Source organism: Brachypodium distachyon, chromosome 1, assembly GCF_000005505.3.
Source record: "Brachypodium distachyon strain Bd21 chromosome 1, Brachypodium_distachyon_v3.0, whole genome shotgun sequence".
Lineage (NCBI taxonomy): Eukaryota > Viridiplantae > Streptophyta > Magnoliopsida > Poales > Poaceae > Brachypodium > Brachypodium distachyon.
The window spans coordinates 13,408,957-13,424,167 of NC_016131.3; the positions used below are offsets into that span (position 1 = coordinate 13,408,957).

Here is a 15,211-nt window from a genome sequence, read left to right on the forward strand (position 1 = left end):
GCAGCAGAAGGCAGGACCAGAGAGAAAGGTACATCAATGTTTGTAGAATGGACCAAACATGGACGCCATTCATTTGGTTAACAAAACAACAAAGCAGCCTTTAAAAAAAAAAGTACCCCCACACATGAAGAAATTTGACAAGCACACAGTTGTATATGATAACAAAACCAAAATTAACAGTCTCTCAAACTGCACTTTCCTGTTTTCCCATGTAAGCGCTTCACTTTATTGTCAGTTTATCTTTTACAGGTCAAGAAAGAATGACAGGTTCCACCCTAGCGGTCACCTTTTGTTTGGGAGATACACATATAATTGATTACATGGTGGTATACAACAGAAAACTAAGCTAATGCAAATCCAACAAAGCAAGTAATGATACTAGCGGCAAAGGTAAAACAATCACCCTCACAAGTTGTTACCATAAAAAAAAGGTGGCATATATACACAGAACAAGATGATGGAGCAGAACGAGGGTGGAGTCATGCCACGGTAAATAACAACCTGGGCATCTCTCAAGTCCCCAGTGTTTGTTGGACCTACTTTGTGTATACGATGCAGCCACATACAGAACCACATGGCTATAGTTTCCACCACTTCTTCTGCTCCATTGTCTTCGCCAGCTCCTGGGCGAGCGAGGCAAAATTCTCGGCATTGTCTTGAAGCTCCGCGGTTCGTTGGCTTATCCTCTGGTACAAAAGGGGAGTTAGCTATTCTGAGTGTTCTTAATAAGAAGGAACAATTGCAACAATAATAAAAGACAGTAAAACAGGGTGTTAGCCAGGGGCTTGGTACAAAACCCAGCATTTCACCTCGAGTTTCTCCTGCCGCTGCATGAGCTTATCCTTCGCATGAGCAGCAGCAGCTGCTGCATCCTGCAAAAGGTAATTCTAGGTTTAGCAGAGGTAAACGGGGAGAACATGACAGGTCATAATGATTGTGGAATTACCCCGCCAAACTTATATTTGGTAAGAATTTCTTGGGTACTTCTCATTCTTGGTTTCTCGGCATCACTTGATCCTTCAAACAATTTCGCTCTCTCATCCTCTACTGCATGAGTGAGACCAAATATATAAACATGCATAGTTGAACAGTTTCGCTCTATCATCCTCTAAAAAATATATGGCCAACCTGTTATTTTCTTATTCACGTGAGATGTGGAGGATGATGCGGGTGGAGGGGCTAGGGGTACTTCATCATCAATATCTATGTCATCTGCATTGAAATACTTTTTGGATAAATAGGCAGTACTTCAGGTAAATTCTTTTATAGAAACAGGGAGGGAGAATGAGACCAATTGACAGTTCTTCTTCTATTGGATCATTTAATTGTTCAACAGATGATTCTTTCAAAAAAATTGACTCCAACAGTTCGCTTTGGGTTTGTGCAGTGAAACTTCTTTTCAGGTTTGCATTTTCATCCGCTTTGCCTTTTAATCCTTTAATAATGCCACCGAGAACTCCTGCTGCTGGATTCTGCACCAGAAGTTTCATGCTAAGCCAAAATGTACAGGTAGCATATAAGTGGAGAGGATCAGACAACGCCTGACCTGCTTTCTTTTCTGGTCTGTTGAGATGCTAATAGCTGCTTCAGCTGCTGCTGCAAGTACTTTATCATGAAGGCATGGCAAAGATTCCGGAATCCTATAATGATTATAACTATCAGGTATCAGTGCAATACCACTGGGTCAGGCATCAGAACAATGGCTCCTTAAGCCAAATAAAACCCAATTGAGACGGAACTACACCCATGTGGGAAACAAGCCAGAAAAATTGAGTACCTGAAATCATTCTCTGAGGCTACTAGAGAGATGATAGCAAACTCAGATCCATTTAACTGTGGCAGGGGACATATTAGAAAACTGAGGGAGGTGTTATTACAACAGTCAATATTAAATCTAATGGAACCAAAGAGCAGATCTGAATTTACTGATAGCGATGAAACAAAGCTCGGCACCTTCAACTGTACTCGCGACAATAAAAACATTTCGCTAATTTTAGAAACCACTACTATGGCTATTTGTGGAGAAATAAGCTGAGGTAACCTGAATATTGATGTGGCAACAACAATAAAGAAAATAAAACAAAATTGTACTTAGATATAATGTTTCTTTTCCTCTATCTATTCAAGATACCGAGACGCAAAGCTTTTGTGTTTTCTTGGAAAAAAAATAGAGATAATGTGCTGCTAAGTTCAGTGGTCAACTAAAAGCTTTAGACAAAGTTACAAAGGAAAAGCAAATCAATTTACCAGAGCAATTTGTCCATTTGAGGAGCTCATGGATTTATCCATGCCTGTCTTGTAACTCCACCTTAATACCTGCATCAAGGAGCTCTCTGCAAGAATCTCCATCTCGGGCAAAGATCTGACATAAAGAAAATGTGTTATGGTCTGAGCAAACTTCTTTAGGACATCCTCCATTAATTAAGTTGGTAATCTAAGTTTTGACAAGCATGTCAGAAAACAAGAAACAAGAAGATATCCGTGGAAACTTGCAGTAAGATCAAATGCAAGGAAACTGACCCTGCATTTACTTTGTCACAAGTATCATACAAATTTAATTCATATGATCCTAACATGTAATGTTAAAGGCAATATGACAAACACAAAAACACCTTCATTAAAAAATGATCTAGAATGACAAGGAAAGAAGCATAATAAAAATCATAACTACCTTAACTCTACCAAGCCTGTTTGATAAGCTAAAATCAATGCACAGGCTTTATCATCCATATTCTTCAAAATTGCTGACCAGCAGCACTTGTTTGCAAGCTTGGTTTTACGTATATGCTTGTTGCTTCCCTGATGGTAAAAGAACATCACCAGTAAGCTTTAAAAGATTGAAATTTCTAAAAAGTAGTTAACATATGCTAAGTATGCACCTGAAGCAATGATGTCAGAGAAAATGAAAGAACCACATCCTCAAAGGAGACCAAAAGAAGCGGGTCTGAATCACCACTGTGTGAATGTTGAGAAGCATTTTTCTGGGTTTTTTCAGCTCCTTGTGCTTGTTTCTGGTCGAGATCATTCTTTTCTTTTCCTGTCTCGCTTTGACATGGCAATTTGTCTTCTGATAATTGAGTTTGACCCTCATCTGAAGCTTCATCTAGACAAAAAACTTACGACAATTACTCATTGCTCTAAGGGGGGTTAGAAGTTAACGAACTGAATAGTAATCACTTGCCTATGACATACATGGAAATTGCAGACAATTGTTTCTGGTCTAACATATGTGAATTTATTATGAGACCACTTGTGCTGTCAACTACAGTAATACGTGCATCCTTAGTCAAGGAAAGTAGAATATCTGTGGGAGAATTTGCACTTTTAGCAATCTCTTTCTGTGACAGGCCCACTTTTGCAGCAGATGTGCCAACGCTGTAAGTGCTTAGTGAAATCACAGGAGAATTTGTTCCTGATGCGCAATCAACGGAGAACATAATTGATAGCTGACTTGCATCAAACATTGCCACCTTTAAGAAGACAAGCCAAAACATATTAATTAGCTAACAACATAGTTTCAAGTAAATAATTTACTTTCAGAGACCTTAAGGAAAATATGTCTTACAAAAACAAGTATAATATACCTGGCCATTTTGATATCCTACTACTAGGGCCTCTCTGGAAGCTGTAAATCTGAGAGATCGCACAGGGGAATTTGATGCCATAAAGGCAACATAACAATGGAATCCTCTCCCATGATGAACAGCATGAACTGAAAGAAAATCACCAGAAACAAAGGTTAAGGAGAATTAAATGAACCACATACCACATAATAAGAAGGCTTATAAATGCCCTGCTGAGATCCTCTACACCGAAAAATGAAAACGAACATGAGCAAGCCCAATCAATTTACGAGCAAGCTTTTCTCTGTTCAGCTTCATGAATAAATGTGCAGAAAAAAGCTATGATCTTGAATTTCGTCTACTATGTATCTCATTTGCCAAAGAAGCAAGCAAAATTGATGCAGCCTTGACTTAATAAGGATCTGGCAGCAAAATATGCACATGGAAAATATATCTTGCACAAAAAGAACACTTGGAAATATGTCTTCTCATGAAATGGCGCTTATACGTTTATCTTCCTATCAAGCAGACATGGATTGTGAGTGAACCAGATGACGAACCGTTAACAGGGCAGCAACCGCACTTTTACCAGAATACAGTACTCAGATATAATGGCCGATACTGACATTATAATGATTTACGCTCAAAAAAATTTATTTTCTCCGCATATAGCTTGTGTGGGAGTATGGGGCAGATGATATTGCTTGCTGCCTCGCTGCCTCATATTGCCATCTCTCAAAATGGCTACCAAGAGAGAGACTATGATGATCAAAGGAAACTGGAAGCCCAGGAGGCAACATCATGGAACCCCTCCAATCGTTGTACTATGGGCAAGCTTGCTGGTGCCTCATATTTCGACTGACCTAAGGATCTACCAGTTTTTTCGAAATTGAACTTTATTTGCATTAATAAGTTCAATGCAAAGTTTACCTTCCTGCTTAGATTCACTCACAAAGTGAACACTGGAATCCCCGGTGTGCTCATAAAGTTTATACATGCAGACCTACAGCATTACAAATATAGCATATAAGGGACTAAGATAGTACTCCCTCCGTGCCATAAAGGTTGGCACGAATTTGAACTAGCTCTAGTTCAAAACCGTGCCGATCTTTATGGAACGGAGGGAGTATTGATTATCAAAAAAGCTGTTAACAACCAGCAAATTGGACTGATCCATATATTTAACAGTGCAAACTAACCAGACCACTTGTTGTGCCAACAGCGAAAGTCATGTTTAATGAACAAAAAGCCAGTGATGATACAGAAGCATTTGCTCCATCCAAAATAACATCAGACACCTGCAGCCAAGATAGTTTGAATCTTCTAGTGTTGATCTAGTAGTGACCAATCAACAAGTGATGACACATTAGAAGCTACCTTTGGGTCCAAGACAAACATTGGCATCAAAATGGGAAATGTTGCATCCCATATTCTCACAGAACCATCTTGATAGCCTGCAACATATAGTCTTTCAACCGTGTGATCTTCCTTGAGTGAAATTTCACTAGGAACCCCACCAGTCAAAGGCCACTTCATATTTCCTGATATTGGAGGTCCGGCATTTTGCCTAGCACAAAATTTCTACCGAAAGGACATGAAAATAAGATCCGACAGAAGTGTCTGGTTAAGTCTACATAGAGAAAAATATTGAGAGTCCATACAAAACTGTACCTTCAATGAAATACTTGGAAGTTTCTTCCCAGTTAATGAATACAGATCTGTGATGGTTATGGTGGGATCAATTGTAGGAACTGCAACAGGAAATTTCTGTGCCTCAGGTCCAGCATATCCCTCTTCTGATTTCCGTGCAGAAAATAGAGCACCACCATCATAGAAATTCAATTGTCCAGGATTTGTCAAAATAAAAAGTGCAGACGTTCGTATTTTATCAGGAACCCCAGTATCTGGAATAAGGATCATATCAGCAAAGGATCCATCAAGTTTGAGGTCCATCCGCGACGTGCACCTTACAGACTCTAATCCATTAGATGATTCCAGGCTAAGAACCTACAGGAAAATACATTTTTCTTTATGGAACAAGGTAAGGTTTTCCACAGACCATCGCTGAATGCAATACAACATATATGATTTCTATGCTCCCAAAAGTAACTTTGCTAATATCAATATATTCTTGGAGCAAAAGCTAGATACAAAATATAATTTATTCGTAGAACAAAGTTAGACATATATTTCCTCACACTCGAACAAAAAATATCTACCAAGTTGTTCACATCTCTAAAACTGATTGCCTCTAGGCCATAAATTCCATGTCCATATTTGCTATGCCCTGAGATACTTTTCCTTCTCGCAGGAAATTATCTCGGGTGAGCATGTTTGTTCTAACCTGAGTAAACCATGTAGCCATGTGAATTAGTTTCGTGGCTCTAAATTAACATATCAGGTGGACAGATGGCCTGAATTTTATGTATGAGTTAGAAATAGATTGTCGCAAGTTAGTAAAGAAGCAAACAGCTACACTTGAGTTCATTTCACGATGTATCAGTTGCATGCACGCCTAGAAGATGTCATTAGGTAAAACAAAATAGACGAGAATGAAACAAGAAACAAACCGTCAGAACTTCTTCAGACCCCATATCATCGCCACCATATACAAAAAGATGCCCTCCTTTAGTAGTATCTTTTGCTGACCCAGCAGACCAGTGCAACACAATAACAGGAAGCCTACGACTCCCAGACGCCAGCTGCAGCTTAACAACATTAGATGAGATATCAGTTTGTTTGCCTTGCCTAGAGGATACTGTAGTCACATCCCATAGAAGTATGTCTCCAGTTATATAGCCAACAGCAACAGTGGAGCCCCCTCTTGATGCCCAGCAAAGAGAGCAAATTTCTCTCTCTTCTTCATTCTCGTCAACATTATCTATATGTTCTTCACTGGCACTCATTTGAGCGCCAGTGACTTGACCCTTCATGTGTAAGTCCCCGTAACCTCGGACAGCAATTGCACAGTCCTCTGGTACATCCCAAAGAACTAACAATCCTTTCTCATATGCAATTAGCACCCTGAGACATATCAAAGCCATTATTCAGTTGTTTTAGATTGCATGTTTGACCACCCTAATATCACGTAACATCAGCAAAGCATACTAATGAAAAAAGGCTAAATAGTTAGTGGTTATGACCCAAAAAAAAAACTATAAGCTACATTTCATGAAGTCCTTACCTGGTGCCTAAAGTGTCAGGTTGAGGGAGTATTCCCACGATAGGCTGAGTATCGAGCAAGGAAACACCGGCTGCTTCTGTGAAGAAATTGAACCATCAAATTTATGTTTAAGCCTCAAAACAGTATACGATAGCAACAAATATGATGAGTTGGTTCACTGAATCAATTTGGAAGTCCAGAGAGGAAAGGTGTCAAGAACTGATTATTGGAGAAGATGAGCCCAGTTGGAGTGGGTAAGATAACAACTACTGGTAATCCAAATAAAAGAACACCACGGAACTGGAAATATCTATAATAGAAACACCAGTGCACAAGTCCACTAAATAGTTCAGAAGTCAGATTAACTCGAGTCATTTACTTATGTAGTTGTGTGAAATATCAAATATTTATGTGGAAGACTCAAAGTTCAGAGTAATATATTATGATTTTCATTGCTCAGAGTTGTGGTTTTTTCACAACTTTAACTTCATGCTGCTGCAATATGAACATGAACTTTGATACACAAATGGAAATATGGTACTCCCTCCGACTCATATTACTTGTCTCAAATTTGCCCAAATATGGATGTATCTATGTTTAAAAAGCGTCTAGATACATGTAATATTTCGACAAGTAATATGGGCCGGAGGGAGTATTTAACATCTGCCGAGGAAGACACATAAAAACAATGGTATACCAGCTAAGGAATGTATAGTAACATTGTAAGGCATCTTTAGAAGCTTCCCGTCATCTACATCATACTTCAATACAGAAAGCAGGCCATTCTCATCTCCAACGTACCTGAATACAACGGAGAAATTTAAGATATGAAGAAAAAGGTTAGAAACTGCTCAAAATATCAGAAACGGACTATTTAAACAATGGCACAATAAATTTTCATATCCATAGCTCACATCAGAAAGGTCCCCTCTATGACTGCAAAAGCAGTTATGTTGACGTCCCACTGGGAAGAATAAAATAGTTGCCTGAATTCAAGATTCCATACCTACAGGAGTAAAAGGAAAGACATATTATACGCAAACTTGTAAAACATGATAAGTGTAAACCATTATTATACTGTACAAATCAGGAGAAAGTAAAGGAAACTTCATACGGTTAGATCATGTTATTTGATCAAAGGTACATGCAAATATTGCCAGCACTAGTCCACTGACATAAAAAGATTTGTAAAAAAAGAACGATCAAATATGCGAAAAGAAAAGAAGTTGATAGTCTTCTTGAAAAGAAACTGAAGGACTAACAAAGTCTGGGTTTAAGAACTGAAATATAAGGAACAAGATTAGTTTCCAAATGCATGCTTTATCATAAGAAAGTGCAAATGCATGCTATTTTGTTCTGACGTCCTTCTGCAAAGACTGAACAATTAGCAATTTTTGTGTACTTGATGTGTTCCTGCCCCATACAGGTAGGTAATTATAGGTACCCCACCCTTCAAAATCAGCAAGGGGCAGTGCTTAGCTTGATCCCTTTCCATGATATTTCAGGATTCAGATTGATTAATTATCTGATATTTTTCTGTGAGTTCATACTCTCATAAGAATTAGTATCAGTACCTAACGGTACTTTAGGCGCTATCAAAGAGAGGCATGAGGTCCTGAGGGGACACCAGCAATTTTCCCCGAATAAATAAATATCATGCATTATGGCATGCTAGAATGCTTTCAGTTCGTGTTTGAACAATATATAATATGGAAAGTTGGAGTGTGAACCAGTCGATGAGAGTTAGCGTGTTGTAGGCCTTATTTCTTCTAAATATAAGATTAGTGGTAGTCTCTAAAGTAAAGGGGACAAAAAGATAACAAAAATGGATAACAATATCAAACAAAGGTTTCTCTCTCAGTGCCATACCTGGATTTCGTTCTCATTCGAAACTGCAACTAGAAGTCCCTGGTTTTGTATAAACTGCAACACGCAGCAATTTTCATTACTCCCTTATCATACTAGCAATCAGATTCGTGGCTTTAGAGACTTAAGATAGGCAAGAACCAAGTAGCTAGTTATTAGTCGAAAATGCAGAAGTAGCTTCTAGTGAAAATTGGGTAAAATTGCTTGAGAGGTATATGCAAACATTGGTATGACAGGTATCGGACAGGCAGTGAAAACATAGAATGTACTCCAGGCAAGTTATTACATGGAAGGAACTCCAAGGCTTCTACTGTCTAGAATTCCAGTCTAACTTAAAATTGACTTTGCTAGTTAAAAAAATAGCCATCGACCCAAACCAAACCCTAAAGGAAAACATAACTTGACATTTTCAACACTGAGCTTATTATTCTAGATGCGGATGGTGAAAGCGCAGAACCGTTCGCCGGGTAAGGCCGATCACACGACAAATTTATCTTGCTTGGAGAAATGATCCAATCATTCGATGAAGTGGCGAACCTGCAGATACTTGTATGGCAGGCTGTTTGGTGATATGAGAATGCCCTCGATATTATCGCCTCCAATGATTTTGATCCTGCCATCCCTGCAGTTTAATTAAAATGCAGTCAGCATGTATCCAACAAGAGAAGGAACTGTGACATGGGCACAGCAGCAGAGCCGCAAATGAATGAGTCCAGAGAATGCGATCAAGGGCTTGGAGGACGGCAACTAACAGCGTTCCGACGGCGAGAAGCCGCTGCACGGGGTCAAACGCCATGACCGAGGCGGCGTACGGGACACCGTAGTGAAGCGCGATCTGCGCGTCCATCTGAGGCACAGCGCCAGCAGCTCCTCCACCTCCTCCTCCCTGCAGCATCAGGGGAAGAAAACAGAATCACGAACCTCTACGGGTTGAGAAGGATGATCTGATCCGGTTCACACGCACGGAGACGAGATGATTCCTCCTCCAAAACCAAATCTGAAGCTCACCAAACCAAGCGGGAGAGACAGAGGGGGGGAAGGAAGCAGGCGGGACCTGGTGGTGGTGCAGCAGCGCCTTCTTTAAGAGGCGCTTCCCAAACATACCGGCGGCGACCGGTTGCTTCTACTTCTCCTTCTGATGCCTTGGTTCCGACGGCGACGGGCGACGACGGCGAGGACTGACTGACCGATTCCTTTGGAAAGCGGGTAGAGTAGAGCACTGGACTAGGCAAACACGGCCCAGCTCAACCATGTAACGAACGAACTGGGCCTCCGTCCGCGCGGCCCATGAATGATTCTGGCCCATCCAAACGAGGAGGGAGATTTCCTTTCCTGTTTTTCCTGTCCGAGTCGGATTCGAAGGCGATCTGGAGTTCTCTTAATTATACATAGTACCGGCCGCCATCCCAAGGAGATACGAGTTGATCCCCTTCCCCGCAATCCAAACCGACTTGTACTGCTACTACTACCCGCCGCCGGAGCTGGAGAAGAAAGCAAGAGAGTCGTTGAAAGATCGAGAAGATCTTCCTCGACAGCGTCTTGTGATCGTCTAGATGGATGCCATCGGGGAGTACATCGAGTTCATGGCGAGCGGAGGGAAGGGGCTCCGGCGCCGGGGGAGCTGCGGAGGAAGGCCAAGGAGCAGCTGCTGTCGTGCGGGTGGAGCCTCTGGACCGCGATCAAGTACAACGGCCGGGCGGAGCTCCGGTACAGGGCGCCCCACGGCGCCTCCTCCGCCTCCCTCATCGTCGCCTGCAAGAAACACCACCAGGACATCACCGCCCCTGCTGCTCCTCCTGCTTCTTCTTCTTCTAGGAGTAGCACGAGGAGGAGGACAGCACCACCATTGATAAATCCCCCTTCCCCTTCTCCTCCTTCTTCTTCTTCTTCCGACGAAGAGAACAAGAAGAGGACAGTACGTACCGCCGCCAGCTCCAAGAGAAGCACCAGGGCGACCGGAAATGGCAGCAGCGATCTGGAGGAAGAGGAGGTCGACAATGAAGAGGAGGAGGAGGAGTCTTGTGTGGCCGCCGACCCGTCATATGCCGCCCCCGGTGAATGCACGACGAGATCCAAGAAGAGGAGGAGAGTGTCTGCCATCAGCGCCGGCGACGCTGCCCTCAAGAAGAAGAAGAAAGCGTCGGCGGCATCTGCGTCTCTGGCTAAGGCAACGGGGCGTGTTCTGCGACCAAGGCTCAAGGACGGGGGAGACAAGAAGAAGACCGAGGCGGTGGCGTCGTGCCAACCGAGCCGCGGAAGAACGATCCTGGCGGTGCTCATGGACAAGACCATCCTGAAGCCAACGGATAAGCTCATCACCTGCCGGCGAACGAGGGACGGGCCTCCACTCAAGAGCGGCGTCATGGCTGGAGATGGAATCATGTGTACCTGCGGCTGCCGCAGAGCCTTCTCCGTGGCAGACTTCAATGTCCACGCCATCCGCAACAGCCGGAGCAGCAGCAACAGGACATCGCCACCGTCAGCTCGCCTATTCCTCAAGGACGGCAGGTCACTGTTGGAGTGCCTGGTCCAGCTGATGAGGATGACACGGCGCAGCGACGGCGCTGAGGGGCCGCCGGTAGTGAGAGTGAAGAAGCAGATGAAATGGTCGTCGGAGCTGCAGGTGGAGGACGGCGACTGGGTGTGCTCCGTCTGCGCAGACGGGGTGAGATGCTGCTCTGCGACTGCTGCCCCTCGGCATTCCACCATGCCTGCATCGGCCTGGATGCCACCCCTCCGGGCGAATGGTTCTGCCCGCCCTGCCGGTGCACCATCTGCGACTCCGGCCACTTCGACAACAACCATGACCATGGATTCACTGACAAGACTGTGATCCTCTGCGACCAATGCGAATTAGAATGTAAGTTCAGAATCTACTACAGTACTTGATTCCATCTCAAATTCAAATTGCTCAGAATTCTACTACTGCTACTACTCAAACTATATCTATGATCAGAGGCTAACCCTGCACTCTACATTTGTTTCAACAGATCATGTCGGTTGCGTCAAGAACAGAGGAGGTGATCATCAGCTTGAGTGCTGCCCAGAAGTGCCTTGGCTCTGCAGCCAAGAGTGCTCAGAGATATCCCAACATCTGCAAGGACTCGTTGGCAAATCAATCCCTACTTCAGAGGAAGGCTTGTCATTCACGGTCCTAAGATCACCAAAACACCCCGAGGAGGAAGATGATGCCATGGCGGCCGAAGAGCACGGGAAGCTGTGCATGGCGTTCGACGTGCTGCACGAGTGCTTCGTCACCCTCGTCGAGCCGCACACGCAGAGCGACCTCAGCCAAGACATCGTCTTCAACAGAGAGTAATGATCAGCCTTTTCTTCTACAACATAGATCTGGCCTGATCTGCCTGGCCAACAAGAATGTCTTGCTAACAGTTGTTGGACGATGGTAAACTGCAGATCATGGCTGAGACGGCTTTATTTCCGGGGATTCTACATCATAGGTCTCGAGAAAGGCGGCGAGCTGATAACCGTGGGTACACTGAGGTACGCACTTGATCATCTTCTCATACAGTACTACTAACTGAATTTTTTGGCCTTGCAAATGCTGATAGAACATCTTCTTCACCCCTTGTTGGTGGTGCTCTTTCAGAGTGTATGGGAAGAAAGTTGCAGAACTGCCGCTTGTCGGGACCCGATTCACGCATCGCCGGCAAGGGATGTGCCACCTCCTGATGAACCAGCTGGAAATGGTATGTGCATTGCGCAAAGTAAGATCTATCATTTCTCTTGGTCAATCACTGAGCTAAAGCATACTGATGGGGTGAACTGTTGGTGTGCACACAGTTGCTCGGCGAGTGGGGAGTGGAGAGGCTTGTGCTGCCGGCAGTGCCTGAGCTTCTGCAAACATGGACTGGATCCTTCGGTTTCCAGGTTATGACCCAATCTCAGAAGCTGGACATTGCACAGCACACTATCATGTGCTTTCAGGGAACCACGATGTGCCACAAGTTCATCACCAACACAGCGGCTCCTCAAAGAAGAAACATCCTTCTTCCTGTAGAAATCAAGTAGACAAGTTCAGAATTGAGATGGCAATATTGAGCCTTCATTGGTTTCTGCTCATCTTTGTCACGGCTAAACTAGAAAATATGGTTGTACATTTCTGTGCTCACTCGGTCCTAATCTCGACCACCAGTCTCCCCTTTGTGTTTTCTAGTATGTTTAGCTGTGTGCCAGACCAAATTAAATCGCACATTCACTTCCCCCTCTATAGGATTGTACAATATTATATGCATGATGTAAAATGTCAATGGAAAGAAAAAGTCAGTTTTTCTCCCTTGACTATTGAAGTGATTTTTTTTGGAGCACAACCATTTCAAATTTCTGAAGGTAATTCAAGCACTGAAGATAAGTTGTTCCATCCCTATGATGACGAATAACAAACAAAGAATAAAAAAACGCAAGGGATTGAGCTATGCTCATGAAAGCTATTCGTCAGCTATCCGGTCATCCAGCAGCAGATAGAGGTGCTTCTTCTTGGGCGCAGGCAGCGACCTCTGGCCGGCCCCCGCCCTGTTGCTGTCCGTGAGACATTGCTCGCTGCCTGTTCAATCAATCAATCAATCTGCAAGCCCTGATAGGGTTCAGTTCTCGCTATTCCAAGGTTGGGCGGGCAATACAGATGAGACAGGCTGACTGACTGACTGACGGCGATTGTTTGTGGACGCGAGCGGGGACGATGATCCGGGGAACGGCTTGTCGGGGACGAGAACCGGGATCTCTAATCAGGCAAATGCAGTTGAGAATCGATCCTCTGTAGCTACTACTAGTCGTGCGAAATCCGAGACCGCAAGGGTACCTGGCAGTCGAATCCGGGTTGCAGCACCCCTGTCCGGCGGCACGGAGGCGGGGAAGAGATGGGGACGCCGCTCTTGCTCTTCTCTCGGGCAGGCAGGCGGGCCGGCGTCGCGTCTCCTCCCTCTCGTCGTCACAGCATCGCGGCCGCCGCCGTCGCCTCTCTGCCTGCTCGGCTTTGTTTCTCTGAGAGAGAGTGTGTGTTTCGTGCGGGCTGGGCTGGGCTGGTCTGGGCCTCGTGCGAGCATGGACCTGATCCCGTGGCCCAGACGTGAAGCAAAAATGGGCCGGTAGTCACGGCCCAGTCCTGCCCACACGCCAAAAGACGAACGAACGAACCAAAAAAAAACCGGCCGGACATCGACTCGGATTCCAGGTACGCTCTATAAACACGATCGAGGCCCGCCGGAGGGATTTCACTTCATCATTGCCACAGATCCAAGAAAGAGATCGATCCATGCCGAAGCGTCGTCGTCAGGAACCAGACAACGGCGGCGGCGCCAAAATGTCGCGGCTCTCGGAGAAGAAGAAGAAGAAGAAGAAGAAGAACCTGTACGTGGTGCTGGACGACTGGAACAAGGGCTACAGCATGTACAAGATCGACGCCGACGACTTGCACGGAACGACCCAGGCCGATGGCTGCTTCCCTTGGCCCGCCGCCCTCCGGCTAGCGGCGCCGGCGCCTGGTCGCGCCATGGACAGCAAGATCTTCATCTTCACCAGCCCACGCTGCGGCCACACGCCCGCCTTCGTCTACGACGCCGGCACAAGCGCGCTCACCTTGGGTCCTCCCCTTCCGGCTCCGTTGGTCGGTTGCTTCCACATCTCCGTCGCCACCGCCGACAACGTGCTCTACGGAATGTCGCCTTACCAAATGAACCAGCACCACTCCTTCGAGGCCATGTCCAGAACGCCGCCGCCGCCGTCGGCCATGGAGGAGGACGAGGACCAGACACCGCCATGGTCCTGGTCCTGGAAACCCGTACCCTCGCTGCCGCCGTTCGGCGCGGACGACACGGTCACCGCCTACGCGCTGCACCCGGACGTCTTCATGTCCGCCCACAGCCACCGGTGCCCGCGCCTCCCCACCGGCACCGTCTCCTTCAACACCGAGCATCATCAATGGAGGTGGCATGGGGAATAGGCGCTGCCATTCCAAGGCCGAGGCCACTACGCGGCCGACCTCGACGCCTGGGTCGGCGTCCGTGACGACGGCCGCGTCTGCGCCTGCCAAGTCGTCTCCCGCACCGGCCCCGCCACACGCGAGCCGCCGGAGTGGAAGACGGTCAAGGACGAAAAGCTCTTCTCCAACGAGGTGCCGGCCGAGAGGCGCATGATGGTGTCAAGGCCAACTCTCGCCTACATGGGTGACGACGCCGCCACATTTTGCCTCGCCGAGTTTGTGGTGCGCCGGGGAGTGGATTTGAAGCACGCGGTTGGCGACGCCGATGGGTGTTTGCTCCGTATGAGTACATTCCGCCTTAGGTATGATCACAAGGGAGAGCTGCACACCGCGGGACTCCGCACCAGCTCTTTTCTAGTGTCTAAGCATCTCTGGACAGTATCTCCTCTCGTGTTCTGGATGTAATTTGGTTCGTGAGTGCTCGATCTTATGTGTCAGCTGGTTAATCTGGATGGGAATTAACAAGCGCTAGCTCTTGTACTTTTGCTCCTTGCAGTTGAGAATAAACTGGAGTTAATTGCACACGAGCCGCCTTAATTTGCATCGAGAAGAAACTAGAATTCTTTGTTACAAGATAATGAAATTATATTTATGAATACACAAAACAGTAATGGTTAAAGAACC

The 15,211-nt window shown here is 45.5% G+C and overlaps 2 protein-coding genes across 8 annotated transcripts; one reads left to right on the forward strand and one right to left on the reverse strand.

The window, feature by feature from the left end:
- Positions 1-173: 173 nt before the first annotated feature.
- Positions 174-9,806, reverse strand: LOC100837017. 7 transcript variants are annotated; one of them, XM_003559696.4, is made up of 24 exons: positions 9,647-9,806; positions 9,345-9,478; positions 9,130-9,214; positions 8,596-8,649; positions 7,641-7,732; positions 7,424-7,527; positions 6,748-6,823; positions 6,134-6,587; positions 5,235-5,570; positions 4,941-5,144; positions 4,763-4,861; positions 4,494-4,566; positions 3,585-3,712; positions 3,182-3,470; positions 2,880-3,103; positions 2,672-2,799; positions 2,248-2,362; positions 1,778-1,833; positions 1,547-1,640; positions 1,292-1,472; positions 1,129-1,212; positions 947-1,047; positions 810-872; positions 174-686 (listed from the first exon to the last, which is right to left on the reverse strand). In XM_003559696.4, exons 1-24 carry the CDS (start codon positions 9,692-9,694, stop codon positions 579-581), a joined length of 3,330 nt encoding a protein of 1,109 aa, XP_003559744.1. In that variant the 5' UTR covers positions 9,695-9,806; the 3' UTR covers positions 174-578. The 7 variants fall into 7 exon arrangements, with proteins under 7 accessions (XP_003559744.1, XP_014752984.1, XP_014752985.1 ...); XM_014897498.2 differs by having other exon boundaries at positions 6,748-6,820; positions 9,557-9,781; XM_014897499.2 differs by having other exon boundaries at positions 947-1,044; positions 9,557-9,781.
- A 63-nt stretch (positions 9,807-9,869) lies between these two features.
- LOC112269770 (increased DNA methylation 1-like) lies at positions 9,870-12,570 on the forward strand (the record flags this gene model as incomplete). The annotated part of the gene is given in 6 exon segments (XM_024456852.1): positions 9,870-11,252; positions 11,255-11,452; positions 11,583-11,907; positions 12,007-12,093; positions 12,200-12,299; positions 12,394-12,570. Coding segments are annotated over 6 exon segments (2,256 nt in total), but the record flags the coding sequence as incomplete, so codon positions are not given.
- Positions 12,571-15,211: the final 2,641 nt, after the last annotated feature.